General features: G+C 31.3%; 1 protein-coding gene across 1 annotated transcript; it reads right to left on the bottom strand.

The window, feature by feature from the left end:
• Positions 1-4,767: 4,767 nt before the first annotated feature.
• LOC111992387 (plasma membrane ATPase 1) lies at positions 4,768-14,895 on the bottom strand. Its single transcript, XM_024024256.2, has 21 exons — positions 14,493-14,895; positions 14,135-14,254; positions 13,744-13,842; positions 13,398-13,535; positions 13,117-13,251; positions 12,857-13,036; positions 12,123-12,329; positions 11,907-12,026; positions 11,701-11,820; positions 11,396-11,518; positions 11,205-11,309; positions 10,947-11,091; positions 10,065-10,229; positions 9,511-9,749; positions 8,728-8,760; positions 8,519-8,600; positions 8,112-8,272; positions 6,779-6,958; positions 6,508-6,690; positions 6,245-6,423; positions 4,768-5,088 (listed from the first exon to the last, which is right to left on the bottom strand). Exons 1-21 carry the CDS (start codon positions 14,544-14,546, stop codon positions 4,992-4,994), a joined length of 2,865 nt encoding a protein of 954 aa, XP_023880024.2. The 5' UTR covers positions 14,547-14,895; the 3' UTR covers positions 4,768-4,991.
• Positions 14,896-27,383: the final 12,488 nt, after the last annotated feature.

Below are 27,383 nucleotides of genomic sequence, written 5' to 3'. Positions count from 1 at the left end.
TTTTTTTTTTGTTTCCCTTATTAGATTTTGTTATAATTCTATGTGATTCCAACTACTTAGTGTGACTCTAATTTCTTAGCATAGTGCTGTGGTGTTTGCTTTCACTATCTACTTCAATATCATGATTGTATAACATGGATTGGGTTTTAAAATCAAAGCAAATTGTTTTCTTGGTGTTTCAATTTTTTATAATAATTTTTTCTGCATAATTGTGTTTATCGTAGTCTTTGGTTTAGACTTGGTTTGATATTCATGGTTTTAATTTTAAGTCATTGTGCAAGTGTTTTTATTTTGTGCTAAGATTGTGTTATTTAATCAAGATTTATAAGGCTGCTATGGTGTGACTAATTGTTTACTACATCTTTTTTAGGGTTTTGAATTTTTGATTGCTGGGTTTTTAATTCTATTTGCTTCTGCTGTTTTTCAACAATTGATATTAGAGCATACTTCAATATCATGATTGTATAACATGGATTGGGTTTTAGAATCAAAACAAATTGTTTTTCTAGTGTTTCAATTTTTGCGATAGCTTTTCTGCATAATTGTGTTTATCATGGTCTTTGGTTCAGACATGGTTTGATATTCATAGTTTCAATTTTAAGTCACTATGCAAGTGTTTTATTTTGTGCTAAGATTGTGTTTTTTAGTCGAGATTTATAAGGCCTAAATCTCTCTCCCCACCTAAGATGTATCAGTTTCAACTTCCCATTAAATATGTAATTAACTTAAAATATGTCTGGAAAGTTGATGCATCCCATTAAAATACGTCTTTCAAAAAGAGCAAAACATTATAGTAAACATTTTATGCATCCTATTAATCTGGGTGGTTCTTACTTGCAAGTTTCAACTAACCATTAAATATGTAATTAACTTGAAAGACGTATTGTAAAATGTTTTGCTCTTTTTTAGTTAATTAGTTAATTACATACTTCAAAAAATTAGTTCTTTAGTTCAAATTAGTTAAAAAAAATTAGTTCTTTAGTTCAAATTAGTTAAAAAATTTGTTCTTTAATTCAAATTAGTTAAAAAAAAAAATAGAAAGCAGAGCAAATTAGTTCTTTAGTTCAAACATTATATAAATTACGTCTTTAGTTCTTTTTTGAGCAATACGTCTTCCACATATTTTCTATACGTCTTTCCCATTTAATATTTGAAGTTGAAAGTATGTAATTAATTTATGAAAAAATATTTTTAATTAATTTTATATATCTATTTCATGTGAGAATGATATATTTTCAATGACAATTTTTCAATGAAATTGGAAGGAAGACCTAAATTGCAGGCAATTTTTTATTTGCAGTATCTCGATAGGGGATATGTAACCTTTAAATTTGACAATTTTTAGACTACTATTGCATAATGTTCAATCAAAGACATTTGTAAAAATGTTCATGCCCAAGCTAGTGATAATTGAATGATTACTCTTTACGTTACTCTGATCAAATAAGCTGCATTTACTCAAGAACTTCTCCATTATTAGATTTGGTCACATGTATTTATGGTTTCTGTTTCTCTCATTGGGTTTCCATAGTACTTTTTCTGTGTCTTTTTATTTTTATACTTTTCTTGGGAATTATGTACAATTAAAAAGTTGTTTTGAGAACATTTCAAATGATCAAACGGCAATGAAACTTGATCATAGCACAACAGTAAGCAGTTAACAATTACAAACTTACCATTATTTGCAAAATCAAACATTGTGTTTTAATCCACAGACTGTGTTTTAAGAACCACCGCCAAAGGATGAAATAAAAAAAAAGTCCAGAACAGACTTTTGACAACAAAACATTTGAAGTTATTGATACAAAACCATCCCCACACACAAATAATGATCCAAGTGATCCACCCACAAATAATGCTGATACCACAACAGTAAGCTTTCTACTACTATTTTTATTTGCAAATTCATTCAAAAAAAATATCTACAATATAATTTAATAAACATACTTTGGTGTAGGAAACATTGGAGAATTATGAAATCAAGAAAAAAGCAAATCAAACTTCAGACAAAAACACATTTCAAGTTCTTGATACAAAACCATTAACAAACGCAAATAATGATGCAAGTGGATCAAAACAAGAAGACAATGATGATGACATCCCATCAATGAGTTCTGCCTCTAATGTTGAAGATGCGGAACCAAATGACGATCACATGTTCCTTCAAGATCTGATCAATCATCGAAAAGCTACAAAACAAAAGTCATCAAAGAAGAAGAAGCTTCAAAGACGCAAATGATATTGGAATTTTATATTTTCCTGCCTATATGAACTTATTTCAAAGTTGTATTATTTCTTCATATTGTGTCAAAAAAATCAAATCAAATCTTTTCCTTCATTAATAATAAAAACTTTTTGGAAAATCAAATTGTTATCCAATTAAGCAATAGCACTGATAAAATCAATACCAGCTAGCAACTATAGCTACTTCTATTTCATGAAATATACTCATTTAAGTTTAATTACAAACTTCATTATTTGACAATAAAAAAAATCATCTTTTAATTTAACATCTAAATTAAATCACATCCTCCAAATCTATTAAAATATATATCTTTTTTTCTCTCATCTTTTTTTTTTTTTTTTTAAATGTGTTAAAATACAAACAATGTTGTATTTAAAAAAAAATGTATATATAATTCATTTAGGTGGATTTCATTTGATTGAAGAACCTAAATATACTACCACCAACTACTGTGCCAAAATCTTACCCATTACCACACATATACTACTTTCAATAATTGATTCATTAGTAATTTTTAATATCAAATTTTATAACTAAATGTCGTTAGAAAAATGAAAGGGCCTCTTTATGTTGCTCAATAGTGCTATAACTTAACACCCAAAAACAATGTTTTATTTTACCTTTAAACATAATTTACAAATTTTTATTGCAAAGACGCTTCAACATCCTCTATTTTCGATTATCTAATAAATCAGTTCATGAATGTATATTACCTTTCCATTTATTTCAAAACTTACACCATCCCTGTCCGAATCAAACATGAAACTTTCAAATCATTTGCCTCTCACAACCAAATACTTCAATTATTTATGACAATTTCCCATTTTTAAAAATATATTGAACCTATCATCTCTTCTCCATAATATTCTAATATTCTTACGATTAAAATCATACAAAATATTTTATTGTTATCAACTAAAATTATTTTTAAAAAATATATATTTCGCCATCCTGTTTATACATAATTTATATGAATCTATTAAAAAATAGTGGCAAGTATATCTTTCATTGTAAAAAGGCAAAGGTTGAAGAGGATGAAGATTCAACAATTCAAACAACTCCTAAACTAATGAACGTCACTCACATGCTACTTCAAGTTCTATCTTCAAGTAGCCACGTGTTTATGTTATTACACCATATCATGGGACAAGATATAAATCTAAAAAACAAACTGACAATCACCAAAATTAATAACTTTGTCTTAAGTAACTGATGTGGACATTAATCAATTTACAGCTATTTACATGTATTTAATAATACATTTTTTGGGTCCCTGCTGTATAGATATTGTCATAACTATTTAGCATATACAGATTATTAGGATAGGATACACATGTTAGTGTCTTTTGTCCTATTCTATAGAGATTTCTTTTCCCTATCTCTATTCGTTTGGATGCCTCTCTTTCAGTTACTTCTACCAAAATTCAATACTTGCTCATCAATAGATATCCAACAACTGTAAGTGAACTTTTGTTACTTGCTATTCTCCTTATTCAAATAGTCAAGAAAATGAATAAACTTCTCCCCTTCTAGACTCTGATTTAAAGAACAAAAAATCAACTCGCAGGTGGCAGGGTAATACTTTCTTAATTACGTCATGATGTGCCTAAATGAAGTTTCACATTTATTCTAATTGGGAAGTAGTTGCTTTGTCATAATGGTATGAGCATACTATACTTTTTCAGATGGTAATTTAACTTGGTATTTTTGTTTTTTTCCTAAATTTTTAGTATTATATATACAAATTTTAGAAGTCATAATTTTTCTAGAATGAAATTTATCTTTTTAAATATGGGGATACAAAATAAATTGAACTTGAACCAAATTGTAGGCATGAAAAGTATGTTTGAAGGAAAATATATGTTTCTCAATTTTATAATATAGTATTGAAATATTTATTTTTTTTAGCACATTAATTTCTTAATATGTGTTCTTTGTTTTAAAAAACAGCTACAAGCGATTCAATTGGCTAACCAAAAAAACAAAAGTTCTTCACCACATCAATCTGACTGGACTGCTTCAAAATCCTTTATTCCTTCGAAAAGATGAAGAAAAGCTCATTCATCGATGCTTTAGGGCTGGAAACAAATAAGCACTATTTTGGGTCGGAGCTTACAAATATTTTGTGCAAGGTAAAACTAAAGTAGGAAAAGAAATCCTTCTTCAAGCCAACAAAGAAGGGGACAAAAATGCAAAATATGGACTCGCAATTGCACTCTTATGTGAATCAAATGAGGAAGGAATATAGCCACTATTATCAATTCTAAACCAACAAGAGGGGAAACAATTGCTACAAAACTATCGACAAATCCTTCAACATACAACTTTTGGAACTAACACATTTTGCATCCCAAAAAACCAAGCATGTAAGAAAAATGAAGTGGGTCATTGGGATCGTGATTGCCCTTACCCTTATGGAAACGAAGAATTACATGTAACATATGCAAAATGTGCTCAATTGACTTGGAAATGTACAAATTAGCAAACCGAGTATGGTAGAAATTATGTTCCAAAAAAATTAATTCAACAATAAAAATTCATCTTTCTATTTCAAATACTAATCTCTAATAATACAAAATAAATTCCATGACCAAAACATCCAATTACCATAAAATAAATTATCACGCGCAGCGCGCGGGTCCGCATCTAGTGATATATAAATGTAGGTGGATATGATTTATACATGACAAACTATGGCTCTTTTGCTTCCATCATTACACCATGAGGAATGGAAGTGTACGATCTATCAGACAGTGTATGATTGCTGAATTGTATCTATATCAAGCCCCTTCATTCTCACCACTGATTCAACATGTCCTTTCAATGTATTCATTTCTCTTAGTCTGCAAAAAACAAGAAAATTGCAAGATTTAACAGGACCAAAGTGCCACAGTAAGGCAAATAACGTACAGTACATCTATGTCTTTCTTCTTCTTTTTTTTGAATACCATACCCATATAATAAACTAGTATACATGATCTGAGTGTTCTAGTGATCTACATGTTAACCAACTTTACCATGCATTGTATATATGACAGCCTGCAATTTCTTATAAGAGCTCTTTTCACAATCTCACTGTCTCAGAACATTGTTTCAAATGGTAATTTAAACCAATTAGTTAGTCTAGTTGTAAATGCCACCAAAAACAGCCCAAAATTGTAACCTTAGGCTTAGGGCTGTAAAATGAATAAGAGATATAAGCTTCAATGTCTGCCTACACCAAAAACTAATTGGTGGCTTAGCTTGATAATAAAGAGCAATCATCATGGAGCTAACGCCACAGGTTTGAAATATTATTGTATCTATCAAAGAGTGCTGTTATACAAGCCAAACTAATTATAAATCCTCAAATTAGACTTGTTAAGATGCTCATTGAGGCTCATTCATTAACTAAATGAACAATCTTGAAGTTAAGTTGAAGCTTGATTTATTAATGAACCAGGCTTGAACAAAGTGAAGCTTGGCTCAGTATGTTCCTAAACACCAAAGATAATACTCTATATGGCTAATATGTCTAACTTCAAAGAAAAAAATTTCAAAAAATGTATTTATATCATGTTTTGAAAATTATTATTGTTGTGGATAAATTAATCAGTAAATTTTTTTATTGAGTTTGGTGGATTTTACACTAGCAAAGGTAAAAACATAGGTTTCTTAAATAAATATCATATTAAGTTAACTTATATAACAATTTAACAAAGATTGTGGACAAGATCAAGCTTGTTCAAGAAATTAACGAACTAAGCTTGAATAGGAAAATTGAGCTCGTTTGAACTTGAGCTCAATAACAAAATAACCAAGCCCTGTGAACACCTTATTGTTCAGTTCATCTCATTTACAGCCCCAGTAAAGCCCATAAACATTAAACATAGGTATCTTCCACATAATCACATCATTTCATCTTAGTCTAAAATCTAAATTAATATTTTCAAAGAGAGAGAAAAGGACAGTATCATATAAGAGAGGGGGACAAAATTAGCTAATTGTTAATATGCATACCTAGCAATCTCAGCTCGTCTTTTTGCCTCTTCAGCCATTTGATTAAGTTCTGAGTAACTTGCGCGCTCAGTGAACATCTTGGACTCGGGTGGGTGAAGCCCATGGAGTGTCCTCTGTGCATGTGCCCATTTAAGCTCCCGTTCTTCCTTCCCGAAATCCTTTTTCCTTGTGAAGGCAATCTACAAAACATAAAATTTGACCACAACAAGTCAAGGACAAGCTCTTCTCAACATTTTACTCTATTAAACCAGTATCATACATACCCTTTGCTCAATAACAAGATCCCAAGCCCTCCCACTTAAGGCATATCGGGTAAAGAACTTGATAAAATCAAGTGGGATATAAAAGATGAGGTTATAGAGCCAGATAACACCAGCCCAGCCCCATCCAATCCCTTGAACTGCAGCAAATTTCCAGTTTGCGTAAACAGCAATCAGTGTGGCGAACTGCACACAGCAAGAAAATTAATAGATTGATATTTTCCATATATCAGTAAAGCAAAATCACAAAATGCAAGTGCAAAAATAGACGCACCAGCTGAGCAACAATAAAAGCTGCTACAAGTAACAAGCCAGGACGCTCAACAAAAGACCAAGACCGGGATCTTGTCACAAATATGAGGGCCTGACTTATAATACTCACTTGCAGATATACTGCTGAGGCAAGCCTTCTAAAATCATCCTCTTGCTTAAGGCTTGGAACCCCAAATGTACGCTGTATATTACATAACAAGGGTCAGCGTACAAATAAATCTTGCTCAGGAAAAGACAAGCAGTCAAGGTAAAAGGAAGATTCATACATATGGATAGAGGTGGAAACACAAAATTTGATCATATACTAATTAATTTTATAATATCAGATAGTTTAAAATGCAAGATATGTCAAGTACATAAGACATTATTTCTAAGAAGAAATCATTAAAAACAGGATGAGACAAACATTGCCACAATTTTATGCAGATTTACCATATTACAGAACATGATCAGTTTACATTGATGAAAAGAGGAAGGATGAATTGTGTGCTTTTGACTTGTGCAATAAGAGGCATTAATGAAAAACATAATTGGCATAGTATGCCTTAAACTCCAAACATTTCAATTTATGCAAACATTTCACATGGAGCTATTTTAGTAAGAACAAAGGTGACATGGAAGAAAAACCAACATCTTTAGGACTATATCCATATTGGAGGCAATAATGCCTCAATTATAAAAGCAATTTGATGCATGAGATTCAAGAAGACTCATACTAATCAAATATTAAAATTATAATATACCATAAAAAATGGCTATGAGATTGGACATATGTTATCTAACAAGATGTTGAACAAAGACCATAGATCTATTTTAATGGTGCCAATATGCAGACTGAAGTTTGATTAGTGTTGTGACTATGATCAGCAAAAATTTTAAGGTAGCTTACAGGAAAAAATTAAAGTAGCCTCAATGAGGATTAGATAAGACCAAGCCAACTGTGATGATTTACACTTTACACCTAAGTAGACCACTCACAAGGACTCTCTCTCTAATAAGGACTGCAAGCTTTAGCAAATTAAGGAATTATTGAGATGGTCAGTGGTATAAGAATTGAAAAAATAAATGTACTTTTACAAGTTGATAGGATATAATGTTTATCACAGACTGAAGGCAAAAAACAAGATTTATGCAAATAAGCCTTAAATTGCACATAGCACTCGGGATGATGATGATTATGGTGTCCTGGATATAACATGTGGGCTTGATTAGAATATTAGACAGCCTCCAAATAACAGAAACTATAAACATATCTAAATGATCAGTTAGTCTCTACCATGACCTGCATAAATTTATGGATCATTTTAATTTATAAAAAGGATGACAAGTCTTACAGGAAAGAAGTCTGTCTTGTATGCTGCCCAGAAGAAAATGACTGTCATCATAGCCAAATAACCACCAAGAATTATTCCGGTTGTAAATATCTCAGCTAGCTTCCAGCTATCTGGAAGAGGAGATGGCTTCACCCTATCCTTCGATATTGTCATAATGGTACCTGGCAAGCCATAGATCTTGTAAGGAGAAAATAGAGAACTTATCACCATATAAAGAAGAACTTGGAGTGATTATTCTATTTTGTTCTCTTTGCAAGAAGAATAGTAAGAAGTGATTTAGAAAGAGAATAGAAAACATCTTGCTTATCTGAATACTTGATCAGTTATTCAGGAAAAACTACGGATAGTCATATGCTTATCAGATAAAGAAGGAAATCACATGCATTGAGGTAAAGATGAAAACAAACCATCGTTAAGGATAGCAATAATCAGCACCATGAAGGGTGGGAAGTCAAACTGCCATATGAGAGCAAGTAACATAAAACCAAGCTGTTGCAATCAAGTGAAAACAAAGTTAGACAGCTAAAAAGGATAAGATGTGATAAACATTATTCAGGAAAATGCAATCAAACCTTCTCTAAATATAAAATCTTGAAACCAACACGATATAACTTACCACAATACGTATTGTAATGGAAACTGCGTATATCTGCAACAAGAAGGAAGTCAATTAATTTGATGAATAATATTAATTAAACTTTGAGTACCACCATAATTCTTATTGTGATTAATATCTGTAGCATAATTGTTGTCTATTTCAGGAGGGCATGACGCCATTTGGTGGCAAAGAATGCAGCAGGGTTTCCAAAAAAAGAGTAAAAAGATTCTCCTCTCCTAACGAGCCACATAATAACATAAGGTGAATCCTTTTAGTATAAACTGCTTTGTTCCCCCAACAGGCACTGCTAAGAACCAAACCAGCGTCTAATCTGAAGAGGCTTAAAACCCTCATCCTGTGTTAAAGATATCAAAGCCCAATTCCTAGTCAAGCCCAAGTTCAATCCTAATTGGTGTCCAAGCAAAGAAATCCTAATCCTACTTGTATATCCTCCTATAAATACCCTATTACGGTTCATTGTAACACACAAAGCTTATAGTAAAATGTAGCCATCAAGGGCTTTCCTTCATGGACATAGGCCACCAGGCCGAACCACATACATTCCTCTCTTTCTCTTGCTTCCATGTTGTGTCCCTAGACTATTTTATTTTCTCCTTTCTATTTTCACATGGTATCATGGCTGTGTTCTATCTTTTCTAACATCCTGGATCCCCATAAGAAGGGATTGAACTCTTCTTGAGGTGACTTGAATATAGTAAGCATGTCACAAGAAAACTACCCATTATTTGATAGATTATGAACATTTGATAAAAGCTTTCAGCAATCAAAACAGATGCTCACTGTGTAATTTTTCATCCTCTGGAATATTGCCCGACTAGTCAGTACAGCACTAATGATAACACTAAGACCAGGTTCTGTCAGAACAATGTCAGAAGCACTACGAGCCGCATCAGTTGCATCAGCAACAGCTATGCCGATGTCAGCCTTTTTAAGAGCCGGAGCATCATTAACTCCATCACCAGTCATTCCACATATATGCTTCCTAGCTTGCAGACGTTTTACTATCTCATATTTGTGCTCTGTACCAACCAATGCATTGAGGGCAGTCAGATAAACATGAAGAAAAAAAAAAAAAAAAAAAAAAAAAAAAAAAAAAAAAAAAAAAAAGTGGTCTTCCCTAACAATAGAGAGTCTTTTTTATCATATATCAATAAAACATAAGAAAAGTTATCAACATGCCTAGTTGAATCTAGCTGTCTCCCTAGCAGTGTTTAGGGGAACAGCTTCCTGCCACTAGCAGCTAAAGTGGGTGAATTTGAATTTGGACTAGGCTTAGTGATAGGTTATCTAGTGTGATTTAGAAAAATTTGAAGAACAAAACTAAAACAAAATACCAGGGAAAACTCCAGCAAATCCATCAGCTTTTTCAATCAGATCATCAACAGGCAAAGCAGCTATTGACTCGTCTTTGTTCTGTCCTAACAAAGCAGATGAAGGGTACATGTTGGTTCCCATTCCCAGACGGCGTCCTGTTTCCTTTGCTATTGCCAGTTGATCACCTAATAGAGATTGAAAGGGGTCAACCAGATAGAATATCACCGAAATAGTGAACCAAAGATGATTTCCTTTCTTAAGCATTATGGAATGGATTGACCAAGTTAAATTCAGGAGAACCTCACTTCAAACAACATATAATTGGATGTAAAAGCAAGGAAACGGCAACGGCAGTGTCAGAACCTTTATTAATATTCCAACCTAAACTACATGCTGCTATTTCAAAGAGGAGCCACATAATTGATAGATAATGGGTGATAATTACTATCAGTAGAATCTTTGACTAACTAACAATCTTAAGTGCAAAGGAATATCCTGGATGCTATGTGCATACAAAAGCCATAAGTAATATATATAAAACTGCAGATCAGGTCTTCACCAAAGTGACACAAAGTCTGTGACTTATCTTTTTGGCTTAAATCACTAGTCTGCAAGTTCATCATATAATTATTACAAAGCGAAAGACAGTTGAGACCCAGAAGTTCAAGATGGAATAGATAACATAAAGTTATCATTCATACAATTTTATAGTTTAAATATAACTTCAACGGTTTTAAACAAAATGTACAGTATGCCATCTGTAACACTCTAAAACCTCCAATATATCCACTGTGAAATCATTATAGCTATGATATGACCAGGCACAAAAGATGCCAAAGCATTGACAACGTATACATATACAAACAGCTGTAATATCCTATTGTTATACAATGGCTACATACCTGTGATCATCTTAACATTCACCCCAAGATTCAATGCTCTTCGTATTGTCTCTGCACTATCATGTCTAGGCGGGTCAAATAAGGGCATGAGACCAATAAACTGCCATGGCCCTCCTTGGCTCTCCTTCCTCCCATCAGGAACTTCCTGCACATTAAATAATGAAAATTTCCAATAATAGCATGAATTATAATATGGAAAACATATGTTAGAAATGAATTCACAACATAAACCAGACATAAGATCATGTATGAGCATACCTGGTATGCTACTGCAAGAGAACGTAATCCTCGCTCTGCAAACTTATCAATCACAGCATGGACTCTACCTTCTATCTCTGATTTATTGTGTGCAAGATTCAAAATCTAGTAATAGAAACACAGGCATGAATTAGTCCATTTAGCATTCCAGAAGCATCAAGTTAAATTATATTAGTTGTTGATTATCTAACCTGCTCTGGTGCACCTTTGCTGACCCGATGCATTTTACCCTCACTGTCTATATATGTTAAAGCTGTTCGCTTATCAGTTGGGTTGAATGGAAGGAAGTGAACCTCTTGAATACCAACTCGAGCCTTTTTGGTAGTCAAGAGCAGAAGCAAATAAACATCATTAACACAAAAGCCAATGCTTAAGCAAAGTCCACTAACTAATAATCTTAAGTGCATTATCACATGTAATATAGGCTGGCATAAAAGATTCAACTCAGCTACTTTAGCGAATGTACAAGATAAATCCTATTGGTAATGATATTTACCTCCTTTGGATCACTCAACATTCCCACTATAGCAGTGTCTATTGCATCTTGATTTTCCACTCGGGATGCTCGAGCTGCCATCAGAACAACAGTATCTGCGTCCACTCCCCTTGCAAAGATCTACTCAAATAAAATGTTGAAACAGGAATTATATTTAAGGAAGTCAGAAATGCATCCGTGAACGGCACAAACTTTTTTGTAACCACCTCTATGAGATTCTTGTCAACTGTAAGCTTGTTCAGTGTCAGAGTCCCAGTTTTGTCACTGCAAAGCACATCCATCCCTGCCATTTCTTCAATTGCTGTCATTCTTTTAGTGATAGCTCCCTGCATATTCATTAAATAATAGCCCATATATCCCATTAAGCATTGAACCATTAGAAAAGTTAATGCAATAAAACTGCAACACCCAGTATAACCAACCTGCTGAGATAAGCGATGGGACCCAATTGCCATTGTCACAGATAAAACTGTGGGCATGGCAATGGGAATTCCTCCAATAAGAAGCACCAGCAGATTGTCAATTCCTGGGCGGTACTTCCGGTGTTGAATTGGGTACATAACAATGATCTCTACAATCATCCCCACGGCAATTGAACATATACAGAAATTCCCAATTGCAGTCAAGACCTATTAAGCAAGTGCAAAGAGAATTTTCTCAATACAGATACAAATAGGAAAAACTAATCTGATTGCGGCAGGTAAAAAATAAGTACTGCAGGTTAAAAAAAAAACATGTTTATTTAATTGCAGGTAACAAACATAGTTATCTGTCATATTGTGTGTGGCAAAAGCAAATATTTATTCGTATAAGATTATAGTCACAAGAGTTGAAAACAAACCAGGAATTAAAATCAATTTTTTGAGGCAATTACTAGTATGATTCAGGAAGAACTTAATAATGATACCCAAGAAACAATTAAAAGGCATTAGAGAATAAATTAAAATATATATGTTATTCCCATATGTGATCATGTGCATCACTTTCTATGTAAGATATTACTCTATGGTAATCTCCACCAATCCCCTCCAATTTATTCAACTTGATCCCGCTTCCTTCATTAGCTTGCTATTTCTTTTGCCTATCAAATTTTTATTATCCTATTGGTAGCTGTTGTTTAGAGTAAAGGAATTCACTTGCATTTGCATCTATTTACCTTTTGAAAGTGTCCCACTTGATTTGTGGAATCCACAAGGTGAGCAGCCTTGCCAAAGAAGGTATGAACACCAGTAGCAATGACCACTGCCTCAATCTCACCTTGTTTGCACGTGGAACCTGAATAAACACTATCACCAGGGCCTTTCGTCACAGGAAGGGACTCCCCTGTAAGTGCAGACTGAAAAGTCAAATATTAAACATAAGTCAGACAGCTCCACTTAGCCAATCTGCACAAAACATCGAAGGTTGAAAAATTACCTGATCAATTTTCAAGGGATCACCATCAAGAAGGCGAGAATCTGCAGGAATGATGTCCCCAAGCTTAACACTAATTATATCACCGGGAACAAGAATAGCTGCATCCTCTTCAACCCACCTCCCTTCTCTAAGGACCTTAAAAAAGAGACCAGAAGTGCATCAATTACCCAGATCATCAAACTCATAGCTCAAATTTACATCACAACAAATGGCAACAAGTATCAAGAAGAAAGCCTAAAATCATATAGTTAAGGAAAGGCAAAGACTTTTCCAACAAATACCTTAGCTTTGGGTGCAAGTCGGGCCATTAGAGCAGCAGCAGCATTTCCGGCATTGTTCTCCTCTATAAAACTTATAGTTGAATTGATAAGTAGCAGAACAATAATCCCAACAAAATCTTGCCAATCAGGTGGTTTTCCCTGCAAAATATGCAGTCAGTACAAAGTTCCCCATAGTCAAAATCTCTTGAAATACAAATAATCAGAAAGGGAAATTAAGTGCTTCTTAATTTCCCTATAAAAGCATGGAAAGTTTATTTCTTCTTTCCTTTCCTTGACTCTCTAAGCAACCAAAAAAAAAAAAAAGCACCACACAATAAAGAGGTTTGAAAAGAGAGAAAGCACTCACTCCTCCATTGGCAAGCGCAATGGCCATAATAGCTGCAGCTTCCATAACCCATGAGAGAGGGTTCCACATAAATCCTAAGAACTTCAAAAACTTACTTTCCTGTAAAAAGCAAAAAATTGTCAAATATAACCAAAAGGCCAAAGTAAGTAAAAGAAGAAGAAGAAGAAGAAGAAGAAGAAGAAATCTGAATATTTGTTCACTGGCTCTGCTTGTTGCATAGGTAAATAATTCCAAAAAAAAAAAACTTTTAGGCTTCATTAATCTTGGAAATTTTAATTCATTGTAAAGCCAAGAAAGAGTTCATCACTTATATCAGAAAAAAAAAATTGCTGGGAAAATTTTACTTATAAACAAACAGATAAAAGAAAAATATATATACAAAAAAGAGAACCTTTTTCTCTTCAAGCTTGTTGTAGCCAAAAATGGCCAACCTTTCCTGAGCAGCCACTGTTGTGAGACCATCTTTGTTGCATCTCAAGGTCAGAAAAACCTCTTCAATTGGTACGTTCTCCTGCAATAAAAGTTCAATCCATAAATAAAAAAACCATATTTAAAGTACAATTCATCCCAAACCCAACAACAAAAAATACCAAACAAAGTGAAAATTCCACACAAACCCACCAGAAATCCCAACCCCAGAAAGCAATTGCACCAAAAAGCAAAACTCAATACAGATAAAATAGTCCTCAGACAAAGTTTCAAAAAAAAAAAAAAAAAAAGCAGAGAGGTGGGTTGCTCTGTTTTGGTACCAAGTCCACAGCTTCTTTTACCACAGCCTCCAAAACTTCAGTCTTGTCATCCATCTCAAAGCCTCTTGATTTTCAGGAGCACTACCAAAAGGGAATAAATATTAAGCGAAAAATGTCAAAACCATCCAAGGAAATCAATGGAAAAACAGTGCACTCTGTCTCATTTCCCTATGTTATACTCTGTTTTGCACCCTGTCTCTCTGCTTTCTCTGACACACACTCTCTCTCTTAAATCTTCAAGTGGCAGCCTTTTTCGGCCACGATTTTTGTCCTTTGGGGCGGATAAACAGCTCAAAGTAGATCATGTACTTGGCGGGTACACACATTCTATTAACTTCATTTTTATACTCTAGTTGATGCAATTTCCTTCTCTTTAAGATAGCAAATATACTACAGTACTTGAAACTACAACTACCTGGGACAGGTGTTTCCTTGTCTTACAAATAAAATGGGGCACTTCTTGTTCCGACGATTTTGTCCCTAGACAACAATGCTCCTCAACAGTGACAAGTATCTTTATCAGTTTTTTTTTTTTTTTCTTCATAAATTTAATAAATATGTAACTTATGAAACACTTCCTCTTTTTTTTTAAAAAATTAATATTTGAGAAACAACAAATTTTTTTTTTTAATTTTCAACTTTTTATCATGACTAGAGTAATATCACTTTTATTAAATACTAATTACAACAGATCATGTTAATTATTATAAAAAAAAATATATATATATATATATATATCTCTAAATTTATTGTTTTCTTTTTCTTAATCTTAAAATAAAAATAAATGAAGGTTTCAATCTATGAGCCTCTCCCCATGAGAAGAATCCCACAGTGTCATTGAACAATAAGTATGTGTTTGGTTAACTTATGTTTTAGTAATTTATTTAATGAAATCATGAAATGTGAGATAGAAAAAGAAAATTACTTTAAGCATTTTATAATTGGCTTATTTTTCTAAAGCCATTTTAACTTCTCTCTCTCTCTCTCTCAAATAAGCTCTCCAAAACATAAGCCTAAAAACCAACACTAGTTTACATTTTTTTTTTTTTTTTACTTATTTTTTTAGTTTAGTAGATGTGATTGGCCTAATCAACTTGTACCTCTTTTGCTAAAAAAAATGAAGTATGCATAAGCTTATAAAACATGATTTTGGAACTGTTTTTTTAGTGCTGCAAAGTTGGCCACTCGAAGTAGGTTGTGCATGCAATTGGTGATGCGGTAGATGTGTTATAAAGTTGTTTCATTGATTATTCTAAACAGGAAATTTCATGGCTTTGAGTGTGCAAATGATGGAGAGGTTTTTGTTTTGACATGGATCAGGACTCAATCTGAGGTGTCATTGTTATCATTGAGTTTTGAACAACATAATTGTTCATTAAGTTTTATCAGCATATTTGATCTGTTTCTTTGAATTTCTCCATGTTTTTGTCAAAATTGTTTTGGTAGAGTAGATACATGACGTAAAGCCACCAAATGTCCTTAACCTTCTACCAACTGTTTAAAACCTTGTATTTTCCTACAAGTTTGGTAACGGTTAAAGTGACATGTTTTTATTAGTATACTGTATACAATAAATATAATGTCAATAATAAGATCATATTTAAATGATGGTATACTAATCGTAACATATCATTTAATAAATTGTGATTTTTTTTTTTTTTTTGGGTATCACTAGCGTTTCTCAATTCTCATTTTCCAATCTTTGTTGGAAACTTGATGAGCATGGTCAAATTTTCTACAAAGATAATTTGAAGAAAATTGTCCAAATCTAATCGCATGCTACTGTTAGGGACAAGGAAAAAAAGAAGCAACTATTCATTAGGTTCAAATGTCAAAAAGGATGCTTAGAACTCCAGAAAACTCTAGACCTAGAACTTACCTTTCTTAGTTTACAATATAGATCTCTTCCTTGTTCCTAATTGTAGTTTGTTCATATTTTTACAAACTACAATTAGGAATTCTCACTCAAGGGTATAAATGGCCTTTATTATTATTATTATTATTATGTTTGGAATGAGCCAAAGGCCATTATTGGCATAGGCATCTCAATTCTTGCGGTAGGTTATAACTTTATACTCTCGGAGTTCTCTTTTGTTTTTGGTGAAAACTCATTCTGAGAGTTCTCTGGCGTATTTGCTTAACCCAAAAGATAGAAAAGGACACAGGAGTACGGATACAAGTATATTGAAAATTTCTTGGTATATGGATTGGAATAAAGAAAGAAGGTCCAAGATAAGTAATTTCCATCTAAAAATATACATAAAACTCAAATAGTGGAATTGGATAATTGCACCGTTTGCGTGCTAGTGACGAAAACCATAATAGATCTAATGAAAAAAAAAAAAAAAATTTAAAATTTGAAATTTGGAACGTACGTTTTATGATTGCAACCTTCTATTATTATCATTATTTATATTTATTTGATAGAGCAACCTTCAATTATTATAATACATGGTAAGGAACTAAGGATACACTCGATGATAATACAAGGAAAAAAAATTCCATCGACTACGAAAATCATTATATATTTATATTACATTATTGCTTACTGGTACGGATGTCAACTTAGTTATGAGCATCCTCTTACTTATACGACTAAGAATTTTCTCATGCATTAGTGCATTACATTGTAATTTTACTTTATGGATTTTTGTCTATGTTACACTATTTAATAGTAACTTTTTATTTGATGTATTTCTGAACAAATGAACATCATTAGATTAGGTTGTATCATTGAACTTTTTAAGTACTTGAAAATTTCCTTCTCAAAAAAAAAAAAAAGTACTTGAAAATTTTAAAATTATTACACTAAAAAAATTATCTCATCCATAAAAAGCTTTTGTTTCTTGAATTTTTTTTTAAATTGAAAATAAAACATGAATTAAAAAAAAATTCAATTGATATGAAATTTAACGTAATGAAATATGTAATTTAATGAGATTTTCAAACTTAATTTAAAAATAGGAAAGACTTGCTGACTATGTAATAGCTTATACCTATTCAAGAAATTTAAAATATATGTATCAAACTTCGATACATGTATATATTCATATTTTTCAAACTTGCTTTAGCTTCGCAATAGCCAATAGGGTAGTTGGTTAAGTCTAGACCATGCTGGAGTCATAGAGAGGATAGTAGAATATTGTGATCACCTAACTTACAAGGATTGTGGAATTTCTTATCGGAGACGGAACCATGTTAGGACAAGGGGACCATGGTCCCCTGCCCTAAAGCTAAATGATTTTTTTTTTTTTTTTATAAATAATATATGGCCTATAACATTCTCAAACTGAAATTCTTTATTACATATATATATATATAAATACTTATAATTGGTCCCAAAAATATACTTAACCCCCTCAACCTATAGCTTCTCCTAAGGGTAAAAAAAAAAAAAAAGTTAATCTTTTCTTCAAATTCTTAGGTAATAAAGATAAGGATTAAGGAGTACCAAAATCAACGGCTTACCAACTTCTTATAGAATAGTTGTCGTTCTGGTTTACTTTTTTCAATTTTCAACCACAATTATGGAATGCGTATTGTCAACCATATATATGAATATTAACAAAATTATACTTAGCAAGAAAAGAGAAGATAATTTTCTAAAGGAAACTTTGATTTATTATTTTGAAAAGAAATTGTTTGGAAATTTAGATTGAATAATTATATATAATTTTTGGGATTCGAAAAAAAAAAAAAAAAGCGACAATAACACAACTTTGTACTCCATTTTGATAGATGATTGATTATAAATGCATTGAGATACAATTCATTTGTGTCCTTTCATTTGTTTATATTTTGTTAACATAATTTAATTTTCATCTATTATTTTAGTTTTAAATCTTAATATATTTTTTATTTTTAAATTCTAGGATTTTTTGGAGACATATTTTAGAACAAAGTTTCTCTCCAAACTAGTTTGGAGAGAAACTCTACAAACTTTTCATATATCTCTATATTGAGTGTGAATTTTAAAAATCTAACTATTAAATTGCATGTTCTTATTATATTCTTCATGCATGTAAAATTTCAGAAATATTAAAGATTAATTGCTATCTCAATAAACAAATATTAAAATTTCAAATTTTTATGATCTAAAATTGTGTGTAAAAAATAAGTTTATTATTCAAATAATAAATAATATCCAATTTAAATAAAATTTGATATGCATGTTAAAAACATAAGGAACATGAAATTCAATGGTTAGATTTTCAAAATTCACATTAAAATATATATATATATATATATGAAAAGTTTCTCTCCAAACTCATTTGGAGAGAAACTTTGTTCCATATTTTGGCCCTCCAACGCTAAATTAGCTATTTTAACTATTTTCTCTTGGATTGGTTTTTCATTTGAAGATGGCGGTCCTTAACAAATTTATGTGCATTTTACTAATTTCCTGTACTAATCTGATTGGAGTAAATAACAACTCGGTCACTTAGTTAGTTGCTTAGTTTTTTGGGTTCTAATTAAATCAAAACTTTCACTTTAAACCATTCACTTAATTAACCATTATTTAATGATTAAGATTTTAAGAACTACATAATGATAGAGTCCTACAAGCACTAGAAGACCCTAATCCACGTTCTTTAATCTTCCACCCATTAATACAGGTTAGGTCCAAAACAGTATCAACCACTATATCTGTATGTGACAATCTTATCTAACCATCCCTCGTGCTTGGTCTAAACCTTGCGTACGTAATAGTTTTCTGTCCATTACAAAGATCATCATGTCTGACTATTAAGTAGGATCAAAGATAAATACGTATATTTTAAAGTCTTAAAAGACACCAAAAAAGAAGGGTCCTGTCTTCAAAGAAGAAGTGTCCCCCCCTTGAATGTTCAAACTCTGATACAAGAAAAGTCATGAGAGTCAGTGAGGTGAGGCAAGATTGTCATTTCCTTTTCTTTTCTTTGCTTACTCTTTCTCTCTTTTTCAACTCCTCCTTATCTTACTTCTTCTTCTTAAATACTTGGTTTGATTTCTTTATGTGGTTAGGTAACCCTTTTTTAACACCCACTTGAAATTTGTAAAGCCTTGGCTTTGCAAAAACAGTGTGTACGTTTTTTCCTTCTATAAATATTGCCTAGGGCTATTTGTTACCGGTGTTTAAACAATAATAACATTTTTTATATGTATTTCTATAATACTTAAATACATATTTTCATAATACCGAAAACTGAACAAACGATATTAGAAATTTTCAACCAAATGGGACCTCCCAACTCCTTTTCTTCTTATTTTAAAGACACGTATAAAGTAACATTTCTCATTCATAACTACTGTCTATTAGTGACTAACGGCTGATTGAAAATCTCTTTCCATCTTTTTCATGTGGAATATAGACTCCCATATATTGTTTTCCACAAAGGTTAGGCGGGTGTTCTTAGAAAATGGCAATGGAATTAAGATCGGGTATGCCCCTTTTCTTTCTTTTTATAATTTTTGTACTTTTTTTTTTCAACTTAATTGAGCATAAGGGTTGCCAATTTTTGCACGCATACAGATACATAAAAATGATGGTTTTTTTTTTTTTTTTTTTTGAGCAAGCATTGGCGATGTTTGTGCATGCAATAAGCACTAATTAAATAGTTTCTGTAAGGGCTTAAAACTCTTTAATCAAACGACTAGATAACGTCTTTTGATTAGGGTATACAAACTATTCAATCACCATGCAAATACAGTTTTTTATTTTTATGGGATGCAAATAAAGTATTTAAAATTATGAAAAAAGAAGAAGAAGAAGAAGTAATCTTGAGGAAATAATACTTTTAGTAAAATCAATATACTCCCTTTTTCTGCCGAATAATTTTATTTATTTATTTATTTATAAAAGGTTAGAAAAATCCACCGAATACCTTCTTTTTTCTTTTTTTCTTTTGTGGATAGAATGCACCGAATACCTTTGTACCTTATTATACTTGTACTTTCATAAAATCAATATAAAGGGTTAGTGTTAGGGGCTTAATTAGGGTGCAACTTTTTGTGCATGCAAATCTTTCATGTTTTTCTTTTTAGGCGAATTACACTTTTACATACTAATTAAACTATCATCCTAATTACACGTAGCCCCCTGAATCATCAAAACGCATGATCGACCCCAATTTAAATATATATTACACTTAATTCTCTGCCATTTGTTTAGGTGTTGAGTTGGACGGAATTCATTAAAAAGACTAATTTACCCTATTGTCATATATGTTTTAAAGAGAATGATCAATTGGTTTCTCAATACTAAATTTCATCATACTTAACATTAAAAGAGATGGCAATGAGACATTGAAACAAATTTATAATTAAAAAATTTTACAAGAATTTAACTTTTTTTTAATTACAATATTTTCTTGATTCCTTGCCATATGCCAATTGCTTGCTGTTTTTGTAATAGTTTTACCAAGATTGAGGATCACACATCACGATATTAATAAATTAAATCAAAAACGCTTTCTACACGCAGACACAGGTGACCAAACTAATACCAATATATATAGTTTATCTGAATCCTTAATGAGTTCTGTTGTATGTCTTTTCATTAGATCCAAAAACTTACTCACAGTAAAGATAATAATTAAAATTGGGAGCACATCAACGTAAAACATACAAAGAATCAAAGACATGGTGTTACTTTTAGATAAAGTTAAGTTTTTACATCAACAAAGACTGGACAAATCTTTAAAGGTGATGTCTAAATAATAATAAAAAAATATTTTTATTGGTTGCAAGCTGGTATATATTTAATACAATTTAATTTAATTGGGTGCTGATTTGCAGAATAAAAATACAGTAATAAGCCTAACACTTGCAATAGTTATGAATTTTTTTTTTTTTTAATTGAGNGGTTTAAAACTCTTTAATCAAACGACTAGATAACGTCTTTTGATTAGGGTATACAAACTATTCAATCACCATGCAAATACAGTTTTTTATTTTTATGGGATGCAAATAAAGTATTTAAAATTATGAAAAAAGAAGAAGAAGAAGAAGTAATCTTGAGGAAATAATACTTTTAGTAAAATCAATATACTCCCTTTTTCTGCCGAATAATTTTATTTATTTATTTATTTATAAAAGGTTAGAAAAATCCACCGAATACCTTCTTTTTTCTTTTTTTCTTTTGTGGATAGAATGCACCGAATACCTTTGTACCTTATTATACTTGTACTTTCATAAAATCAATATAAAGGGTTAGTGTTAGGGGCTTAATTAGGGTGCAACTTTTTGTGCATGCAAATCTTTCATGTTTTTCTTTTTAGGCGAATTACACTTTTACATACTAATTAAACTATCATCCTAATTACACGTAGCCCCCTGAATCATCAAAACGCATGATCGACCCCAATTTAAATATATATTACACTTAATTCTCTGCCATTTGTTTAGGTGTTGAGTTGGACGGAATTCATTAAAAAGACTAATTTACCCTATTGTCATATATGTTTTAAAGAGAATGATCAATTGGTTTCTCAATACTAAATTTCATCATACTTAACATTAAAAGAGATGGCAATGAGACATTGAAACAAATTTATAATTAAAAAATTTTACAAGAATTTAACTTTTTTTTAATTACAATATTTTCTTGATTCCTTGCCATATGCCAATTGCTTGCTGTTTTTGTAATAGTTTTACCAAGATTGAGGATCACACATCACGATATTAATAAATTAAATCAAAAACGCTTTCTACACGCAGACACAGGTGACCAAACTAATACCAATATATATAGTTTATCTGAATCCTTAATGAGTTCTGTTGTATGTCTTTTCATTAGATCCAAAAACTTACTCACAGTAAAGATAATAATTAAAATTGGGAGCACATCAACGTAAAACATACAAAGAATCAAAGACATGGTGTTACTTTTAGATAAAGTTAAGTTTTTACATCAACAAAGACTGGACAAATCTTTAAAGGTGATGTCTAAATAATAATAAAAAAATATTTTTATTGGTTGCAAGCTGGTATATATTTAATACAATTTAATTTAATTGGGTGCTGATTTGCAGAATAAAAATACAGTAATAAGCCTAACACTTGCAATAGTTTTGAATTTTTTTTTTTTTAATTGAGAGGTAGAGAAGAAAAAGAACAAATAAATTTTGATTCTCCAAAAAGTTTATACTGTTTTTTCTTTTAAATGAAAAACTTGTAACTTTATTAAGAAGAAAATAGATTTATTACATCACGTGTAATAACTGACTTAATCAACAATGAATTTTTCTCTATCCAAATTACATAATTACCAGAACTATCTATTTCGACATGCTTTACCAAAAAATGTACAGGTTTGTTTATATTGTTTTGTTAAGAAATGATGAATTCAATTGTTTAATTATAATATAATAATTATAGATTTATATTTTTAAAAATTATATATATAGTAATAATAAAAATAAACAGGCTTATAAACTATATATAAATTAAATTTTCTATGTTTATTTTATGGGTACTGAAAGTGAAACATAAATTCACTAAAAACAAAGTAATAAGTATGCACGGTGAAGCAGTATCAGAAACCTCATTTTGTAATAAAACCCCACCAGAAAAGGCTGAAATCACTAAATGCCATTTGTGCTAATACTCCTATCCTAAGTTAATAGCCATCGGTCCCCCACTAAATTGTGGACTAATATACGTGGCTTGCACTAAATCATACATATTTGTTTTACATCACGGGGAAGGAAGCAATAAAAGACAAGGCAACATATAATTGAGGAGGCAAAAAAAAAAAAAAAAAAAGGTCGGTTGATGGGCGAGTAGCCAAGTAGTACTAAGAATCTACAAAATAATTAAAAAATATATGGAAAAAACTATTTACAGACATTTATTTGAAAGTGCATCCATTAAGTATTTTTCAGATTTACTCAGAAAAAAAAAAAAAAAAAAAAAAGGCCCCGCACTTGTCCAAATCCACCCAAATCATGTCTATAAAGTATAAACTACTAAATACCCTCATTATTAATTTTATTTACACAAAAAAATAGGGTTTTTATAACAAAATTAATTTGTTTCTCTATTTTTTTTTTTTTTTTTATTTACAAACAAGCTGAATATCCAAACATTTTCAAGTATTTAACTATAAATTTAGTATAAAAGTGCTTACTGATAGTTAAATTTAGATAAATACCATTTTAGATGTTCAATTTTATGTTAACGCAACTTGATCCGAACTGATTTATAGTTAGATAAACAATAAGTTTAGAAGGGTTTGTGTTTTTCAAATATAAATGAGATGAATTTAGGATGAAATTTCTAATATTTAACAGGCTTGGTATGTAAAATATTTAGAAGGGTTGAGTCTTTTTTTTTTTAAAGCCAATTCATTGCCATACCAAGAATTAATTAATTGGGTAAATTTCATAAACCTACGAGGTTTGTGGTAATACTAACTAAGTTTCAAAACATTTTAAAATCCTCCGATTTTGTTCTGACAACTTTATCCCTAACAGCCAAGCACCGTTACTTTCATTTTCTCTTCTTCCTCTCTCTTTTCTGTCTTGTACCTTTTCCCTTATTCTCCCTCTGTTCTGTGAGTTCTCTTTCTCAAAAATTAATTTTATTTGAGTGGTTATAATCCCTAACAGCCAAACATCGTTACTCTCATAATACCCTTTACAAATAATCCCAAAGTACCAGAAAAATCAACACAATAACAATACCAAAATCTCTGAATCCATAAAAAACAATATCAAAATCTCTAAAAAAAATTTAAAAATAAAAAAACTCTACAAAAAAAATATATATATCTTTCAAAACCAATAGAAACCCAAAAAAACTAGCAAAAATCCAAGCCAAACAACACACAAATACCTTTGTAAATTCCTAATGAAATCTCCTAAAAATCCCAACAAAAATCCTAGCCAAACAACACATAAAACCAACACAATCCTAACTATCTTCATAAGAGAAACCAGAAAAGACACATCATATCACAAGATCGGCCATGCCGCGATCCACAACGCCGCCGCGAGAGTCTGTTGAAGGCGAGATCTAGATCGAAGCACCACCACCTCCATTGCGTAGGTTTCGATCTGAGAGAGAGAGAGAGAGAGAGAGAGGGACGAGAGTCCGTTGACAGCATTGATTGCGGTGGGAATCAGGAAGATCCTTGCATGGTAGTGTTGCCGACCAAGCCATGAGTTTCACCGGGGCTAAGGTTCAGTTAGAGAGAGTTTTGAGAAAGAGAACAGAGAACTCAGACAACAGAGAGAGAATAAGGGTAAAGGAACTAGACAAAAAAGAGAGAGGAAAATGAGAAAATGAAATTAACGGCGATTGGCTATCAGGGACAAAGTTGTCTTTTTAGTACCAAATTGGTAGATTTTAGAATATTTTGGACTTAGGCATTGTCACAAACCTCAGGTAGATTTGTGAAATTTACCCTAATTAATTATAGACATACTTTTGCTTCTACATTAGTATTCTAGAAATACCATATACGGTAGAAATTGATAAATTTCCCTAATACATAGGAATTGATATCGCTTTAATACCGACTAGTGAGTCTAATGACTATTTTGCGGTGATTCTTGACAAGTATTAAAAAAAATGCTATGTATACTGCACACTTTTTGTGGGATTTGAAAGATGTAATTGGTAAGCAACTTTATATCTAATTTTGAATAATAACAAATTTTTATAATATGGACAACTACACCCATTTTAAAATAATTACGTAAAAAAAAAAAAAAACAATAAAAATATTAGATCTTGGTGCAATTGCTAGTGTCCTTAGCCTAAGGGAATATTGTGGATTTGAATTTGAGAATTAGCTTCTTCCGAAAATTGGGAATAAGAATAACTGCCAACCATCTTTTCAAATTCTATAGTAATGGAATTTTGTGCACTTATAATCTTATCATACTACTTTGGATCCTCATATGATTGGATGGTCTCTCATTATACTCAAAAAATTAATTCTTCGACCTTTCTTCACAAGTAAAAAAAAAATGACCGTGTTCACTCATTTAAATAATTCATCAAAATTGTTAATAGCATTAACATTGAGTTTTCATTATTTAATAAATCATAGATAAAAATAAAATAAAAAAACACCTGATTTGCAAAAAATTTAACAATATCTAAAATTATTTGTTCGAGGAAAAGGTAAAGCAAATAATTTTGTCTCACTTCTATAACTAGTACCCACTATAAAAAATTTAACCTTTCTCCTAGCCACTAATATGTAAACTACTCCAACAGATATTTTTTTTTCTCATCTTAGTATAGGCTTACTATCATTTTGCCATAGAATTCCACTAGTACCAACACATATGCCGACACCAATGACCAAACATTGTATATAAGGTTCTAAAACCAAAATTATTTAATTTTGGGTGCGCATAATTGTTAACTCAAGCTTACCTCTATGTGGGTGACAAGTGCCAAGACAAGGTCTAGGGAATGGCCAACAAAGCCAGATTAACTGATTCCAAAAAGAACAAAAAGGTTAAAAGAAGATGGATATAAAGAAAGAAAAGGCTCTAATAGTGAGATCCTAGAAATAACAAATCAACCTTCCCCACCCACCTTCATTTGTCAGGAGTAAAGCATTCTCACTACATTAAGGTGACCAACATCTCTCTTTTTCATGGAAATTCTGGAACGATATAAAAATAAAAGGTGGAGATACAATAGATAGTGACTTGCGTCCTTAATCCTTAAAGAATTGAGTTAAAGAAATTGAAGCAAGACAGCAACAGCAATGCAAATTTGAAAATTATGGCATATTTGAAAATTAGGCCACTGATATTTCACACTTAAAAAGTGGTTTTTAGGTAAGTTTCAAGTGTCCTTGTGGTGCACCTGAACTAGCCATTGCAACCTACGATCGAATGTTGAAAGAAAACTCGCCTTCAATATTGTGCTGGAGAGTTTGATGGGCAAGAAACATGAACATGAAGATGAGTTTTGGATAGGGAACATTTAAACAGAGTTGCCGCCTTTTGTTACATTGTTTAATAAGAAATGAACTACATAACTTATCATGTTACAGCTTTTAATATGCATCTTTGACAAATCAAGACAGAATTTAATTTCTTGAGTTTGATTCCCCTCTTTCGATTCTCCAGATCCTCCATGTTTGACGATAGAGATGTGGCAACACACATTAAAATTAAAAAGGAACAAAAAATAGTAATTTAATTGATATGACCCACAGCTTTAATTTTTAATATAAATTATAAAGTACCACAAATTTTGAGAATCAAAGAATTAAATTTCGATATGGAATGACTTAGTTTTTCTTCATTCATTCCAAAAAAAAAAAGAATTATTTTGTTGATTGGTTAAAGAGACACTAGGGTACCTAAAAGAAACAACTGAACATAAAGAAATAATAAAGAATGAACAAAGTTCAAAATTGAGCAAGGATAAATAACTTGTGCTTTCCCTAAAGATTTTGGTAAACTTCCACTCACTATTTAACAAGAATAAAACCTATACAAAATTCTGAAATAATGTTGTTGGCAGTTCAATTTGGTGGGGTTTTTTTTTTTTTGGAAAGATTAATAAGGGATTTAAACATTAGATGTCTTTCTTGAAAAGACCAAGAGATGCCAACTAATTGAGCTACAAACTTATAACGCTTTTGGCTTTATTTTGATTATTTTGACTATTTGTTTACCTCGTAAAGTTTTCAAATATTATTTTAAATACATATACAATCAAATAAAGCCTACCATCCCATGTCTCAAACCCCACTTGCTTTGAAATTGAAAGAATTCATTTCATGAAAAAGATATAGTTCTTCGCACATCTAAAGATTTACACCTGTACCATATCAATTAAAATCTCATCTAACCATATAAGATATAATAATCAATATTAAATAGTTTGATAACATAGTCATTGTTCATCCACGAAATATTTAAAATATTCGCTATA

The sequence above is a fragment of the Quercus suber genome, unplaced genomic scaffold, assembly GCF_002906115.3.
Source record: "Quercus suber isolate HL8 unplaced genomic scaffold, Cork oak 2.0 scaffold_658, whole genome shotgun sequence".
Classification (NCBI taxonomy): Eukaryota; Viridiplantae; Streptophyta; class Magnoliopsida; order Fagales; family Fagaceae; genus Quercus; species Quercus suber.
The sequence above is the reverse complement of the archived record's forward strand: the minus strand, read 5'-3'. Positions and strand labels throughout refer to the sequence as shown.

Coding starts and splice junctions, on each gene's coding strand:
- LOC111992387 (XM_024024256.2), bottom strand. CDS start 14,546: ATGGATGACAAGACTGAAGTTTTGGAGGCTGTGGTAAAAGAAGCTGTG. Junction 11,519..11,700: donor TGTTGAGTGATCCAAAGGAG/GTAAATATCATT, acceptor ACTACCAAAAAG/GCTCGAGTTGGTATTCAAGA. Junction 11,092..11,204: donor CTCTTGCAGTAGCATACCAG/GTATGCTCATAC, acceptor TTTAATGTGCAG/GAAGTTCCTGATGGGAGGAA.